General features: G+C 38.2%; 1 protein-coding gene across 3 annotated transcripts in view; it reads right to left on the bottom strand.

Moving 5' to 3' along the window:
• BMPER (BMP binding endothelial regulator) overlaps positions 1 to 13,167 on the bottom strand; it is a 246,746-nt gene that overhangs the window by 90,180 nt on the left and 143,399 nt on the right. For all 3 annotated transcript variants that reach the window (XM_060632862.3, XM_060632865.3, XM_060632863.3), the window contains 2 exons: positions 12,902 to 13,006; positions 9,608 to 9,653 (listed from right to left, as the gene is read on the bottom strand). In XM_060632862.3, coding sequence (XP_060488845.2) covers positions 9,608 to 9,653; positions 12,902 to 13,006 — 151 coding nt within the window. The remainder of the gene's footprint in view (positions 1 to 9,607; positions 9,654 to 12,901; positions 13,007 to 13,167) is intronic.

The raw sequence follows: 13,167 nt of genomic DNA, 5'->3' as shown, positions 1-13,167 counted from the left end.
ATTGTTGTTGCAGTCCCCCTCCTACAGCCACTCTTTAATTGGAGATACCTGTAGGCATACCCAGGGAGTTAAGTAAGGTGTGCCAAAACCAACCAGAGCAATTCCACAGCCCCTGTCCTGGGTGCACGCAGCAGGCAGGGCCCTCTCTGAGAGCAGGCACACTAATGCTGTGCACAGCTGGAAACTAACCCTGGGGGAGGGTTTAAAAAGTCACCTGGCAACTGTGAGCCTCCTTGCACCCTGAGTTGCTGAAATCTGATATTTCCTGTTACTTGTGGGACGTGTAGCTGAGGTTATGTCAATTAAACGCACATCTGTGCTCTGTATACCGTACCCGCCTTTGTGTTATGTAATCTTGAACTTTCCTTTTGAGTTGGGATTCTGATGGTTAGGGCTAATGTAGCTAGAGGCACAGTTTATTGAATCTATGGGGTCTGAGTTTGGGCATCCACATCTGGGCTGCCTTTCGTTGCCTCTGGTCTTGTAGATGGTTAAGAGATTTAATTCTCTCTCAGAGTCCATGTCTCTCTGTCTCTGTCTCTCCCTCCCTCTCTCCCTGTCTACATACGCGCGTGCGCGCACACACACACACACACACACACACACACACACACACAAACACACCCCTCTCTTATCAGTGAAAACTTTGCCACTAAGTATTATTTCCATGCCTGAAAACTGACATTCTGCCAGCAAAGAATTTATCCGATTCAAGTCTCGCCGTTGGGTGGTTAGGTCAAGATTTCACCTACTACTTTGCCAACTCACAGTAAGATAGCATTTTACTTAAACCAAGTGCTACATGCACAACAGACAGTGGCCTTCTTGGCACCCAGTTCACAGTCCTGTGACGCCCAGCACAGGCAGAGTGGGATCCGCTCTAGGCTATAGCTCTTACTTTGGCAAGAAACAGCATTTGCATGAAAGCTTTATAAAGTTTATTTAGCTTACTTCAAATATTTTATTTTAAATAAATCACCCAAACCAGATTTAATTCTTTTCATTTGGACAAGGAGCGAGAACGTCCATGTTATTAAAAGACAACAATGCTTTTCATTCTTCCTTCAGGTCTGATTTTAATATGACTTTTTTTTTTTATTTTGATAGAATTATCATTGCCCTTTCAGATCAACCCCACAAAGACGGCTCTACTACGGGGAGTACAACAAGGTTTAGCCTAATTGTTGCTTTTTACCTAATGAATTGTAAATTACTACTTTCGCAGAGAAGCCTGTGAAAATGTTCTACACATTTACGTCAAGTTTCCTCTTTGCTATTCTTTTCAGGGGTCTGCAAGAGCCCCAAACACTACCAAGACAGACTAACCCAGTCAATAAGGCAGCAATTATGCGGGATTTTAGAAACAGACAATCCAGTGTCACCTGTGCCGGAAATAATGTGACACTCATTTAATGACAACAAATAATCAAAGTAAGTTTTAGACTATTTGAAGCCATATAATCAATCCTTTTCATTTGTGTAGGAAACTATATATGAATCTAAGTATTTATTCTTGCCTCTTTCCAAGAAGGATTGTGAATAGCTTATGGGCATACATACTAAATGATTCAAATCACATAAGGGGAGACATTTAAGACAAAGTAAGGAGTCACTTGTTACTCAAAAGCTGCATGCTATTAGAGGTGGGCTACAAATTTATTTCTAGCTTCCTAGCAACTAAAGCAAAGATGGTGACTTTTAACCAGTCAAGATTAATTATGCCTTTATAATTTTTTTGGAGGGCTAAACAATGAAAATATAAACACACTCAACTAAATCCAGAGGCTTCTAGTCTGCGTTTTTATACCAGGTTTGTTCTCCTACTTCATCTACTCATTGGGTGTTGAGAGTAAGTTACATGTACCACAGGTGTTCATGTCTGCATTCACCCTGCTGTTACCCTCGTTAAGAGTATCGATCATTCTCAACCATTTGCCCTGGGAAGGGGGTCACAAATGACCCCCAGGGGACGTTTGGCAATGTCTGGAGACACTGTTGATTGCCAAAATCTCCAGGAGAGAAGTGCTACTGGCCTCTAGTTCGTAGAGATCAGAGATGCTACCAAACAGCATACAATGTGCAGGACAAAGCCCACAACAAAGAATTACCTAGTCAAACTACATAGCACTGAGGTTGAAAATTGCAGCAACTAATGGGGTGTGTATGGTTGTGTGTGATTTTGTTCGAATAAGATAGAAATCAGTCACTTTTCTCGTTATAGAAAACACTAGACTTAGTTTGTACTTCGTTGGTCTTCTCTAGAAACCCATATGTAAGAAGAGCTTTTGTAAATGACAGATTAGGAAAAAATGAGCCCGAAGTTTGTTCTGGATCCTGGATATAATGCCAAAGGAATTTCAAAATAGAATATCTTTAGGCCACAGCTAAGGGACATCAGAATATGTCTACCCGAATGTGTTAGGAAAATCTGGGCACTGCTTAAAAAAATTGGAAGTCATCCCATCTCTTAACTCAATCTAAATAAATAAACCTTGCCAATAGAATGTGTTTTATAGCATCGGTGGAAGAACTGCTGGAGAGCAAGAGAGAGTAAACAGATGGAAAGGACACCAAAGGAAATTGAGAAATAGCCATCTGATGATATCACGTAGATTTGGACCAAGAACCACATGCCTGGGCTCTTCCCGCACTGACCTGCTGGATGCAGGTGCACAGGGTCAATGGTCTCCCTGGTGCCCCAACAGCTGGATGGTTTTGTCCTTTGCCAATTGCCTCTCTTAGTGACATAAGTTTTACAAATACAATAGTTAATATGACCTGTTAAAAACTTGGTATTATTTTGTCATGTCCATCCTTCTATTCTTTTTCTCATTTTTTTTTCTGATAAACCACCATTAATATAGGTTTGGCAAGGCTAGTTCATAGTGGATAAACTAATAATGAAATGTAACTTTTTGTTCAACTATCTCAATAATCATCACCTTGATTCTTGTAACATAAAGTCAGATAATTCAAGATTTGGGCTGTTTCTGCACAAGACTTGTCCTATGTTTTTATTAAACTGATAAGCAATGATCCTGCCTGACAGCACTGTGATTAGCAGATGTAATTTATCTGTGCTCACACAGATTGAAGAGCTTAGCTAGGAAATCTTAGGAGTTCCTCTGAACTTTGTCTGCTTCAATAAGGAAATGCTTTCTAGAGAAATGCAAACATCTTCACTGACATGGCTATAGAGGAAAACTTCACCAATTTAAATTCTACTCTGCTCATCTAGAAACGAAAGAAGCTGGAGGTAGCCTCCAGACCATCCATAAAGAAAGTTTCCTCACAGCGTTTCTGGGAGGTTGATTAAATGTAATAATTTATACACATTTTGAAATCAATTGGTGTGTTAGTCATAGCTAATTCTTCTTCCTGCACTAACTGTTGGGCTCTACTAAGGCATACTTGGCTGGCTTTCTTTGAGTTGTTTTATGTATGTCATTCTCTTTAAATAAAAATTATTTTACTAAATCTACAATTTCATTTTCATTAATTCAATCAACATTTTTATCTAGTGTATAATGTATAATTGTTTAATAGCTCTCTATCATAGATAGTGTGATAAATATACAATAAATATATTTATAATATATCACATATGTATCTATTGTCAAAAAAAAAAACAAAAAAACGCCAGGATACCTTTTAGCTATGAACTCTGATTTTAAACATGTGGAATAAACAAACTTGTGCCCACATGAAAGCTGCTTTCAGCCATCATCTAAGCCCACTTCTCTAAGGTTAACTAGTTTATAAAATACTTTCTAATTGATTTCATGGATTTTTTAAATCCTGCTTATACATTAAAACACTTTGACAGTGGGGCGCCTGGGTGGCGCAGTCGGTTACGCGTCCGACTTCAGCCAGGTCACGATCTCGCGGTCCGTGAGTTCGAGCCCCGCGTCAGGCTCTGGGCTGATGGCTCGGAGCCTGGAGCCTGTTTCCGATTCTGTGTCTCCCTCTCTCTCTGCCCCTCCCCCGTTCATGCTCTGTCTCTCTCTGTCCCAAAAATAAATTAAAAACGTTGAAAAAAAAAATTAAAAAAAAAAAAAACAAAAAACAAAAAAAAAAACACTTTGACAGTGACATTATTAATACTCCCCTTTTGATGAAACACTTCAGAAAACTATCTGCCTACAGGAGAGTATAAGAAACTCATTTCAGAATTAAGACACACATAGACTATCTATCATATCAGATATCCCATGCATATCCCATGCAAATGAAAATGATAAGAAAGCTGGAGTAGTCATATTCATATCAGACAAAATAGACTTTAAAACAAAGACTGTGCCTGGGTGGCACAGTTGGTTAAGTGGCTGACTTCAGCTCAGGTCATGATCTCACAGTCCGTGAGTTCGAGCCCCGCATCAGGCTCTGTGCTGACAGCTCAGAGCCTGGAGGCTGCTTTGGATTCTGTGTCTCCCTCTCTCTCTCTGCTCCTCCCCTGTTGTGCTTTATCTCTCTCTGTCTCTCAAAACTAAATAAATGTTAAAAAAAATTAAAAAAAAAAAAAAACAAAGACTGTAATAAAAGGCAAAGAAGGGTATTTACATAAAAATAAAAGTGTCAATGCAGAGAGAAGATATAACATTTTTATGTTAATGTCATGTTTGTTTATATTAAATGATTTATTAAGTTTATATTAAATGTTATATCATAATATGTAACATTTAGAAATATATATGTACCCAACATAGGAGTACCAAGATATATAAGGCAAATATTAACAAAACTAAAGGGAAAAATTGAAAGAAATACCATAATGGAAGACTTTAATATCCCATTTTCATCAATGGATAGATCATTCTGACAAAAAATCCATAAAGAAACATCAGCCTTAAATAACACATTAAACCAGATTGACTTAATAGTTAGGTATTATACAGAACATTCCTTCCAAAACCAGCAGAATACACATTCTTCTCAAGTACACATGGAACATTCTCCAGGACAGGGCACATGTTGAACCATAAAAGTCTCAATAAATTCAAGAAAATTGAAATCATATCAAGTATCTTTTCCAACCACAATGGTATGGAACTAGAAATTAATTACAAGAAAAAAAAAGGGAAATACAAAAACATGAAGATTAAACAACATGCTACTTAGCAACCAATAAGTCATCAAAGAAATCAAAGGAAAAATCCAAAAATAACTAGACAAGTGAAAGCAGAAATGAAGCATACCAAAACCTATGCAATGCAACAAAAGTGGTTCTAAGAGGGAAGTTCACAGCAATACAGACCTATCTCAAGAAACAAGAAAAATCTCAAATAAACAATCTAATTTTATAACTAAAGGAACTGAAAAAAAGGACAAAGCCCAAAACTAGTAGAAGGAAGGAAATAATAATGATCACAGTGGAAATAAATGAAATCAAGACTAAAAAGACAATTAAAAAGAACAATGAAACTAAGAGCTGGTTCTTTGAAAAAATAAATAAAATTGACAAACCCTTAGCTAAACGAGCCAAGAAAAAAAAGAAAAGAGACTCAAAGAAATAAGATCATAAATGAAAGTGGAAAAGTTAAAATTGACCTCAGAGAAATATAAAGGATGATAGGAAACTACTATCAACAATTATATGACAACAAGCTGAATATCCTAGAAGAAATGGATAAATTCCTAGAAACATACAATCCTCTAAGACTAAAACATGAAGAAATATAAATTCTGAATAGATGAATTTTTTGTAAGGAAATTGAAACAATAATCAAAAATCTCCCCCAAAACAAAAATTCAGGACCAGAGAGCTTCATTGGTGAATTCTACCAAACGTTCGAAGATTCAATACCTATTCTTCTCAAAATTTTCTAAAAAATTGAAGAGGAGGAAAAGCTTCCAAACACATTTTTAAGGCTACCATTACCCTGATACCAAAACTAGATAAGGACACCACCCAAAAGGAAATTACAGGCCAATATCCTTGATAAACATAGATGCAAAAATCCTCAACAAAACATCGTCAAATCAAATCCAAAAACACATTAAAAGGATCATATACACAACCAAGTAGGATTTATTCCAGGGATGCAAGGATGTATTCAACAACCACAAATCAATCAATGTGATACATCACATTAACAAAATGAAGGATAAAAATAATATAATCTCAATAGATGCAAAAAAATCATTTGACAAAAGTCAACATCCATTTATGATAAAAACTCTCAGCAAAGTGTATATAGAGGGAATATACCTCAACATTAAGTCATATATGACAATCTTACAGCTAGCATCATACTCAACCATGAAAAGCTAAAAGCTTTTCCTCTAAGATCAGGAACCAGATAAGAATGCCCCTCTCACCACATAGTACTGGAAGGACTACCCAAAGCAATTAGGCCAGAAAAAGAAATAAAAATCATCCAAACCAGAAAGGAAAGAGAAAAACTATCATTATTTGCAGATGACATGATACTATATAGAGGAAACCGTAAAGAATCCACCAAAAAAAATTAGAACTAATGAATGAATGAAGTAAACTTTCAGGGTACAAACTCAGTATTCAGAAATCTGGGCATTTCTGCACACTAATAACAAAACATCACAAAGAGAATTTTTTAAAATTTTTCACTCACAATTGCATCAAAAAGAATAAAATATCCAGAAATAAATTTAACCAAGGAAATGAAAGACCTGTACACTGAAAACTATAAGACACTGATGAAAGAAATTGAAGGAGACACAAATAAAGGGAAAGATAATTCATATTCATGGATTAGAAGAATTTATATTGTTAAAATGCCCATACTACTTGAGGCAATCTACAGATTTAATGCAATCCCTATCAAAATGCGTGTCTTACACATCTAGAACAAATCATACTAAAATTTGTATGGAACCACAAAAGACCCCAAATAGCCAAAGCAATCTTGAGAAAGAAAAACAAAACTGCAGGTATCACACTCCCTGATTTCAAACTATACTACAAAGCTATAGTAATCATATTTTTTTGGTAAAAAAACAGACATGCAGATCAATGGAGTAGGACTGAGGGCCCAGAAACAAACCTATACATAAATGGACAATTAATGTATGACAGAGGAGCCAAGAACATAAGATGGAGAAAGGACAATCTCTTCAATAAATGACTATAGGAAAACCAAACAGCTACATGCAAAAGAATGAAACTAGACCTCTATCTTTACTATACACAAAAATTAACTCAACTGGGTGTTATGCTAAGTGAAATAAGCCATATAGAGAAAGACGGATACCATATGTTTTCACCCTTATGTGGATCCTGAGAAACTTAACAGAAACCCATGGGGTAGGGGAAGGGAAAAAAAATGAGGTTAGAGTGGGAGAGAGCCAAAGCATAAGAGACTCTTAAAAACTGAGAACAAACTGAGGGTTGATGGGGGGTGGGAGGGAGGAGAGGGTAGGTGATGGGCATTGAAGAGGGCATCGTTTGGGATGAGCACTGGATGTTGTATGGAAACTAATTGGACAATAAATTTCACATAATAAAAAAAAAAAATTAACTCAACTGGGTTTAAAGATTTCAATGTAGAACCTGAAACCTCAGAATTCCTAGAAGAAAACACAGGCAATAAACTCCTTGACATGTCTTAGGGACGTCTTTGTGAATCTGACTCCAAAAGCAAGGTAAACAGAAGCAAAAATAAACAAGTGGGACTACATCAAACTAAAAAGCTTCTGCACAATAAAGAAAACCATCTTCAAAATGAAAAGACAACTTACTGAATGATAGAAGATATTTGCATACCATAGAGCTGATAAAGGATTAATATTCAAACTATATTAGGAACTCATATAACTCAACAATGAAAAAACAAAAACCCAATTTAAAAAATGGGCAAACGCTCTGAATAGACGTTTCTCCAAAGAAGACATCCAGATGGCCAACAGGCACTTGAAAAGATGTTCAACATCACTAATTGTTATGGAAATGAAAATCAAAACCACAATGAGATATCACCTAACAGCTGCTAGAGTGGCAATTATCAAAAAGACAAGAAATAACAAGTGTTAGAGAGGATGTGGAGAAAAAACAATCCTCGTACACTGTTTGTGGGAGTGTAAATTGGTGTAACCAGTGTGGAAAATAGTATAGAGATTCTTCAGAAAATTCTGCTATATGACCCAGCTATTCCACATCTGGGTATTTTTCTGAAGAATACAAAAATGCTAATTTGAAAATATATCTGCACCTCTATGTTCATTGCAGCATTATTTACAACAGCCAAGATATGCAAACAATCTAAGTGTCTACTAATACATGAATGGATAAAGGAGATGTGGTATATTTCTATAATGGAATATCATTCAGCCATCAAAAAGAATGAAATCTTGCACTTGTGACAACACAGATGGACCTTGGGGGTATTATGCTAAGTGAAATAAGTCAGATGAAGAAAGATAAATACCACGTGATTTCACTCATATGTATAATCGAAAGCAAAGAAACAAATAAAATTTTTAAAAACCTCAGAGATACAGAGAACAGACTAGTGGTTACCAGAGGGGAAGGTGATGGGGGAAAGGTATGTGTATGAAATGGATGAAGAAGGTCAATTCTGTGGTGATGGATGATAACTAGACTCGTGGTAATTACTTTGTAGTGTATTCAGATGTTGAATTATAAAGCTGCACACACGAAGCTAAAATAAATAAATAAATAAACAAATAAATAAATAGATAAAGTGCAAGCTGTCTCAGCGCCATATGAATTTGAAGAGGACTAAAATGGCAATTTGCTAGTCATATGTCTACATGTGGGGATAACACTGAACTTGTTGCTATGCTCTGAGTGATTAGCAGTGCAGTCTCAGTCAGCTTTCAGAATAAGCCATTTTGGGGAGAGAACCTTCAAGAACTCAGTTAAAAAGAACAGGATTGGGGTGCCTGGGTGGCTCAGTCAATTAAGCAGCTGACTCTTAATTTTAGTGCAGGTCACGATCTCACGGTTTATGGGATCAAGCCCTATGTTGGGCTCCATGCTGGCAGAGGAGAGAAACACTAGTCTGTTTTCTCCTTCTCTCTGCCCCTCCCCTGCTTACACAAGCGTGCACTCTGTCTCTCCCTCTGTCTCTCTCTCTCTCAAAATAAATAAATAAACATTAAAAAAAATAACAGGATGGCCAAACCATTGCCACTCTAAAGACCTCTTGTTTAACTCTGCCAATAGCAACACCAAACGTGCCAAGGTGAAATGGTAAAGAGGGTGGGGTTGGAGAGGGGGAAATAAGTGTGGCTGTTTGGCTTTATAATGATACAAGGAAAATCCCTCCTAGATTATGTATATTGTTTGTTTTACTGGATATCATCTTAACTGCTATGACTGCAGATGCTATTATTTAAAATGCATATTAAGTTATGTGGTCCTTCTTTAAAAAAACCTCATCAGACCATTTAACTTCTAAATTTCTATTAGCAACAAACTCTAATGGAACTATCTCAGTGGTGCTTCTGAGAGAGGATTCCAACTGATTTAAAGTCTGTAGAAAAGTGGGATGACCCCATCCCATACCTAGAGACACAAAATGTGCAAAAACTTATACCACCATTTTTCTTGCTGAATTATAAAAGGTGAAGCAAATATTAATAGCAATTTCCAAAGGAATAAACTTACTTTCAGTGCAAATAGGACAGCATCCTTTCCTGTTGAGAATTTTACCCTAATCAAGAGGAAAAAAACAAAAAACACAAGAGCTTAATGTTAAGAAACAGGGCACGCTGAAGACAAAACTTTTTAAAATACCAGTTCAACTAATGAAATCAGTCCGAGCTATATTTGAACTCAATGCTCAGATGGTGATGATGATAGTGAAAATGAACTTAGAAGTATCAGGTTCTAATGCCAGGCAAAGTCATTCAGGAAGCTTTCTTGCTCTTATCCTCTGAGAAATACAATATCTAAAGGACTCACTGGTGTGATTTTTTTCACATGGAGGGAAGATGCAGACAGTCTGGATTACACCTTTTCACTTATATCCAGACTAGCCCTCTAGAGACCAAGCACACACATAAAAATGAGAATCGTCTATCAACCTCTCGATCCATGTAAGGCCTTCATTCTGTCTTTGCTTGTTGGAGGGGCCCAAACAATACATCATAACCCAAGCACAGGCCTATGGATATGGACAATATCTGTGCTGCAGATCAAATTCATTCAGGATTTCTTCTTTCATACAGTGGTATGCTATCCATGTTAAGTCACTGTTACCCAGTCAAAGCCAATGAAGCTGAGGGTTTTGAAATGCTGAGTAATTTTCCATTACCTTTCTGGAAATACAATGTAATCTCCTATATTCCGTTCTTTCTCATTTTTTTTAATGCATGACGTTAAAAAAAGGAAACATACTCTCAGGGCCGACATCAGAAAATGGCATTGTCTTATCTCTGACTCAATGAAGCTCAGAGACAAAAAGAAATGTGGTCAATTGCCACTACTGATCAATTGCATATAGAATAGATTTAGGTACTCAAAAAAAAAAATCATACTGACTTAAAAAATGCTGGTTGATAATTGAGGAACTAGAACATCATCTGATTCATTTTTGCAGCAGAGCCAGGCCTAAAATGGTACATTAAAAGCTATGACAACTTTGCGACTTAAAACTTAGTCTCTCAGCTCACTCAGCTCTCCCTTGGTTTGGGGCATTAGGACCTATTTTCATTGCCTAAAGCTCTATTCATTTCTATTTGGCACAGAGGCCCCTTTTAGTTTCTTGTGACTGAAAGAAGCTGAGGACAAGATCAAATGAGGTCTGCTCTAGCCAAAATCAATGAGGTTGGCTCCCCCTGGAGTAGTGGCCTCGAGGGAGTACAGAACAATTTGAACCAAGGCCCTAGGGTGACTATATGAACCCCCACATCGGCACCTTGGCAGAAACTGCCATCTCCTTTCTCCTGGAACTGGGTGCGGCTGGTAATCTCACTGAATCATATAAGGAATAAATCAAGCACAAGCTATGAAGTCTAGGTCCCCAAGTTATATGATGTAAAACTCTGGACATGTGACCTCACTGGTAAGAAGGGTCTAGTAACAGCACTCAACTCAGAGGGGTGGTCTCAACATTAACAGAGTAATGTCCTGTGACTATACAGAAAGTCTCAGTATGCATCAGTGATGATGAGATGGAAGTGTTATAATGACCCGTCCTCACTGGAACCCCCTACAGGCCTTCTCACAAAAGGCACTCCTTTGCCTCCGGGGAGGGCTTCAGGGGAGGATGGACAGGAAGTCCAACCATAAAACTCTTCAACAAGGCACCCACACTTCTGGAAAAAAAAAAGAGGAGCAGTAGCCAGGAAGAACAGAGCAGGGAATATAGTCTGCTTCTTTAAAAAAAAAAAAAAAAATTTAAATTTCCCCAGGCAATGCAAGGGAGGGGAAATAAGCATTTAACAGGGTTTCCATGGTAGAACTAAGTTATCTTCCAAAGTCCTATGCTGGCCCCTGAGGAGGGAAAGTGTAAACCGGAGGAAAGGCTGGAAAGATGCCTAGAAGCAGAAAGGTGGCCCCTGGGGCAGGAGCCAGGCCCAGACAAGCTTTGACAAGACCAGGAGGGGGAGGAAAGGTCTGCACTTGGAGAGCTGGATGCTCCTGGCTCAAATGAGGCCCCCACAGAGGAGATGCTAACAAGATGCCACGGACATAAAGAACGCTGACCTCCCCACAGCAAGAGGACAATGAAACCCATCAACCCTGCCACAAGTGGCAGGACTCAAGTAAAGCTGGAAACTCCACCATTGCCTGTTGGGGCTAGTTACTTGAGCCACCAGGTTGGCACAGCATCCTGTTTTTGTCTTGTAGAATAAGGAAGCCCATTATTACCAACATGTGCTGCAGGAGTTCATTAGCAGTGAGGGTTCCCCAAGGACTGGCATAAATGATGTGATCCCATTTTTCCCAATGAATATTTATAAGCAGACCATGTTCAAGTCTACTTATTGTATCTCCCTTTTTTTTTCTTTTATGGGAGATTTTCAGTTTTATGTCTGAGGCTTTTTAAAGCAAGACTAATTAGGGTTTTTCCCCCCTTTTTTTCTCTCCCCCCTTCATTCAGTTGTGCAATAGCAACAGCTGTTGTTTTTTTGTGCCTCATTTGGCACTCAAGTAAAAACAGCAACTTTTTGTTTATAATAATAACAGATGTGAATAAAATTAAAAGCTGTCTATAACAGAGAAGGGAGGACATGTCCCGAATATATGGATATATTTTTTTCATTCACTGGAAGGTATTGAATAGGTTTGACATTTTCCCAAAATGCATAAAACCTTGAAAGGTTTCAAGTTGCCGAGGTGAACTCAATGAAGCTCAAGCCGTAGAAGATAATGATTGCTTTATTCAGCATGCTGGAACTGTGGGTTTCTGAAAAGAGATATTTCCATAGGGGCACTATTTCCATTTTGGGCTACAGTGGAGGCCAGGGTCAGAGAGGGAAAACATCAGTAAAGGGGTCGGGGGTGCTGCTAGGCCAGAGAAACCCCTTGGGGAGTTTATTAATAAACAACTACATACACTTTGAATGGCGAAGGGAAGAAATCTCTGATTTGAGAAGAGGAAAAAGAAAAGAGAAAAATATGGTGTTCAACAGAAAACCCTGCAAAAGGATCAAGAGAGCAGATCTAACAGGAGTTGGAGACATTAAAACAAAGAAGTGGGAGAAGTCAATGAGAAATAGGAGACTTGGGTCAAGTATAAGGTAGGAGCTATCTTCCTACAAGGCTAGAATTTGGGTGGGAAGTGCAAAAAAGAAGGAGAGAAATTTGCAAAGGGGGTTTGTGGCTATTGGGGGACCCAGAAGTATCAGGAAATCTAGATTCTGTGTTCAGAAGACGGCATGTGGCCATGCCACAGGTAGGACGTTTCCCAAGACCTGAAGGTAAAGAAAAAGTCAACCTGCATTCCAGACATACCTGCGGGCAGCTGCTGATGGGAACGCACTGCTTCTTTCGACACTCTGTCTTGCCTTTCACACAAGCACAGATGGTGCAATTAACAGAGGACCACATCTCTCCATCCTATGGGAGAGAGCACAAGATTCTGCTATCAGCTGGAGGCTGATGGGAGCTAATCCAACAGGCTGGGATTTCTCTGCCAAGGAGAGCATTTCTTACTCTGAGTGAGAGATCCATCATCAGACTAAATTACTCTGAGGTGTCTATCTACACCTACCCAATTT

Source organism: Panthera onca, chromosome A2 (assembly GCF_046562875.1).
Source record: "Panthera onca isolate mPanOnc1 chromosome A2, mPanOnc1 haplotype 2, whole genome shotgun sequence".
Lineage (NCBI taxonomy): Eukaryota > Metazoa > Chordata > Mammalia > Carnivora > Felidae > Panthera > Panthera onca.
This window is presented reverse-complemented; position numbering and strand designations above follow the sequence as displayed.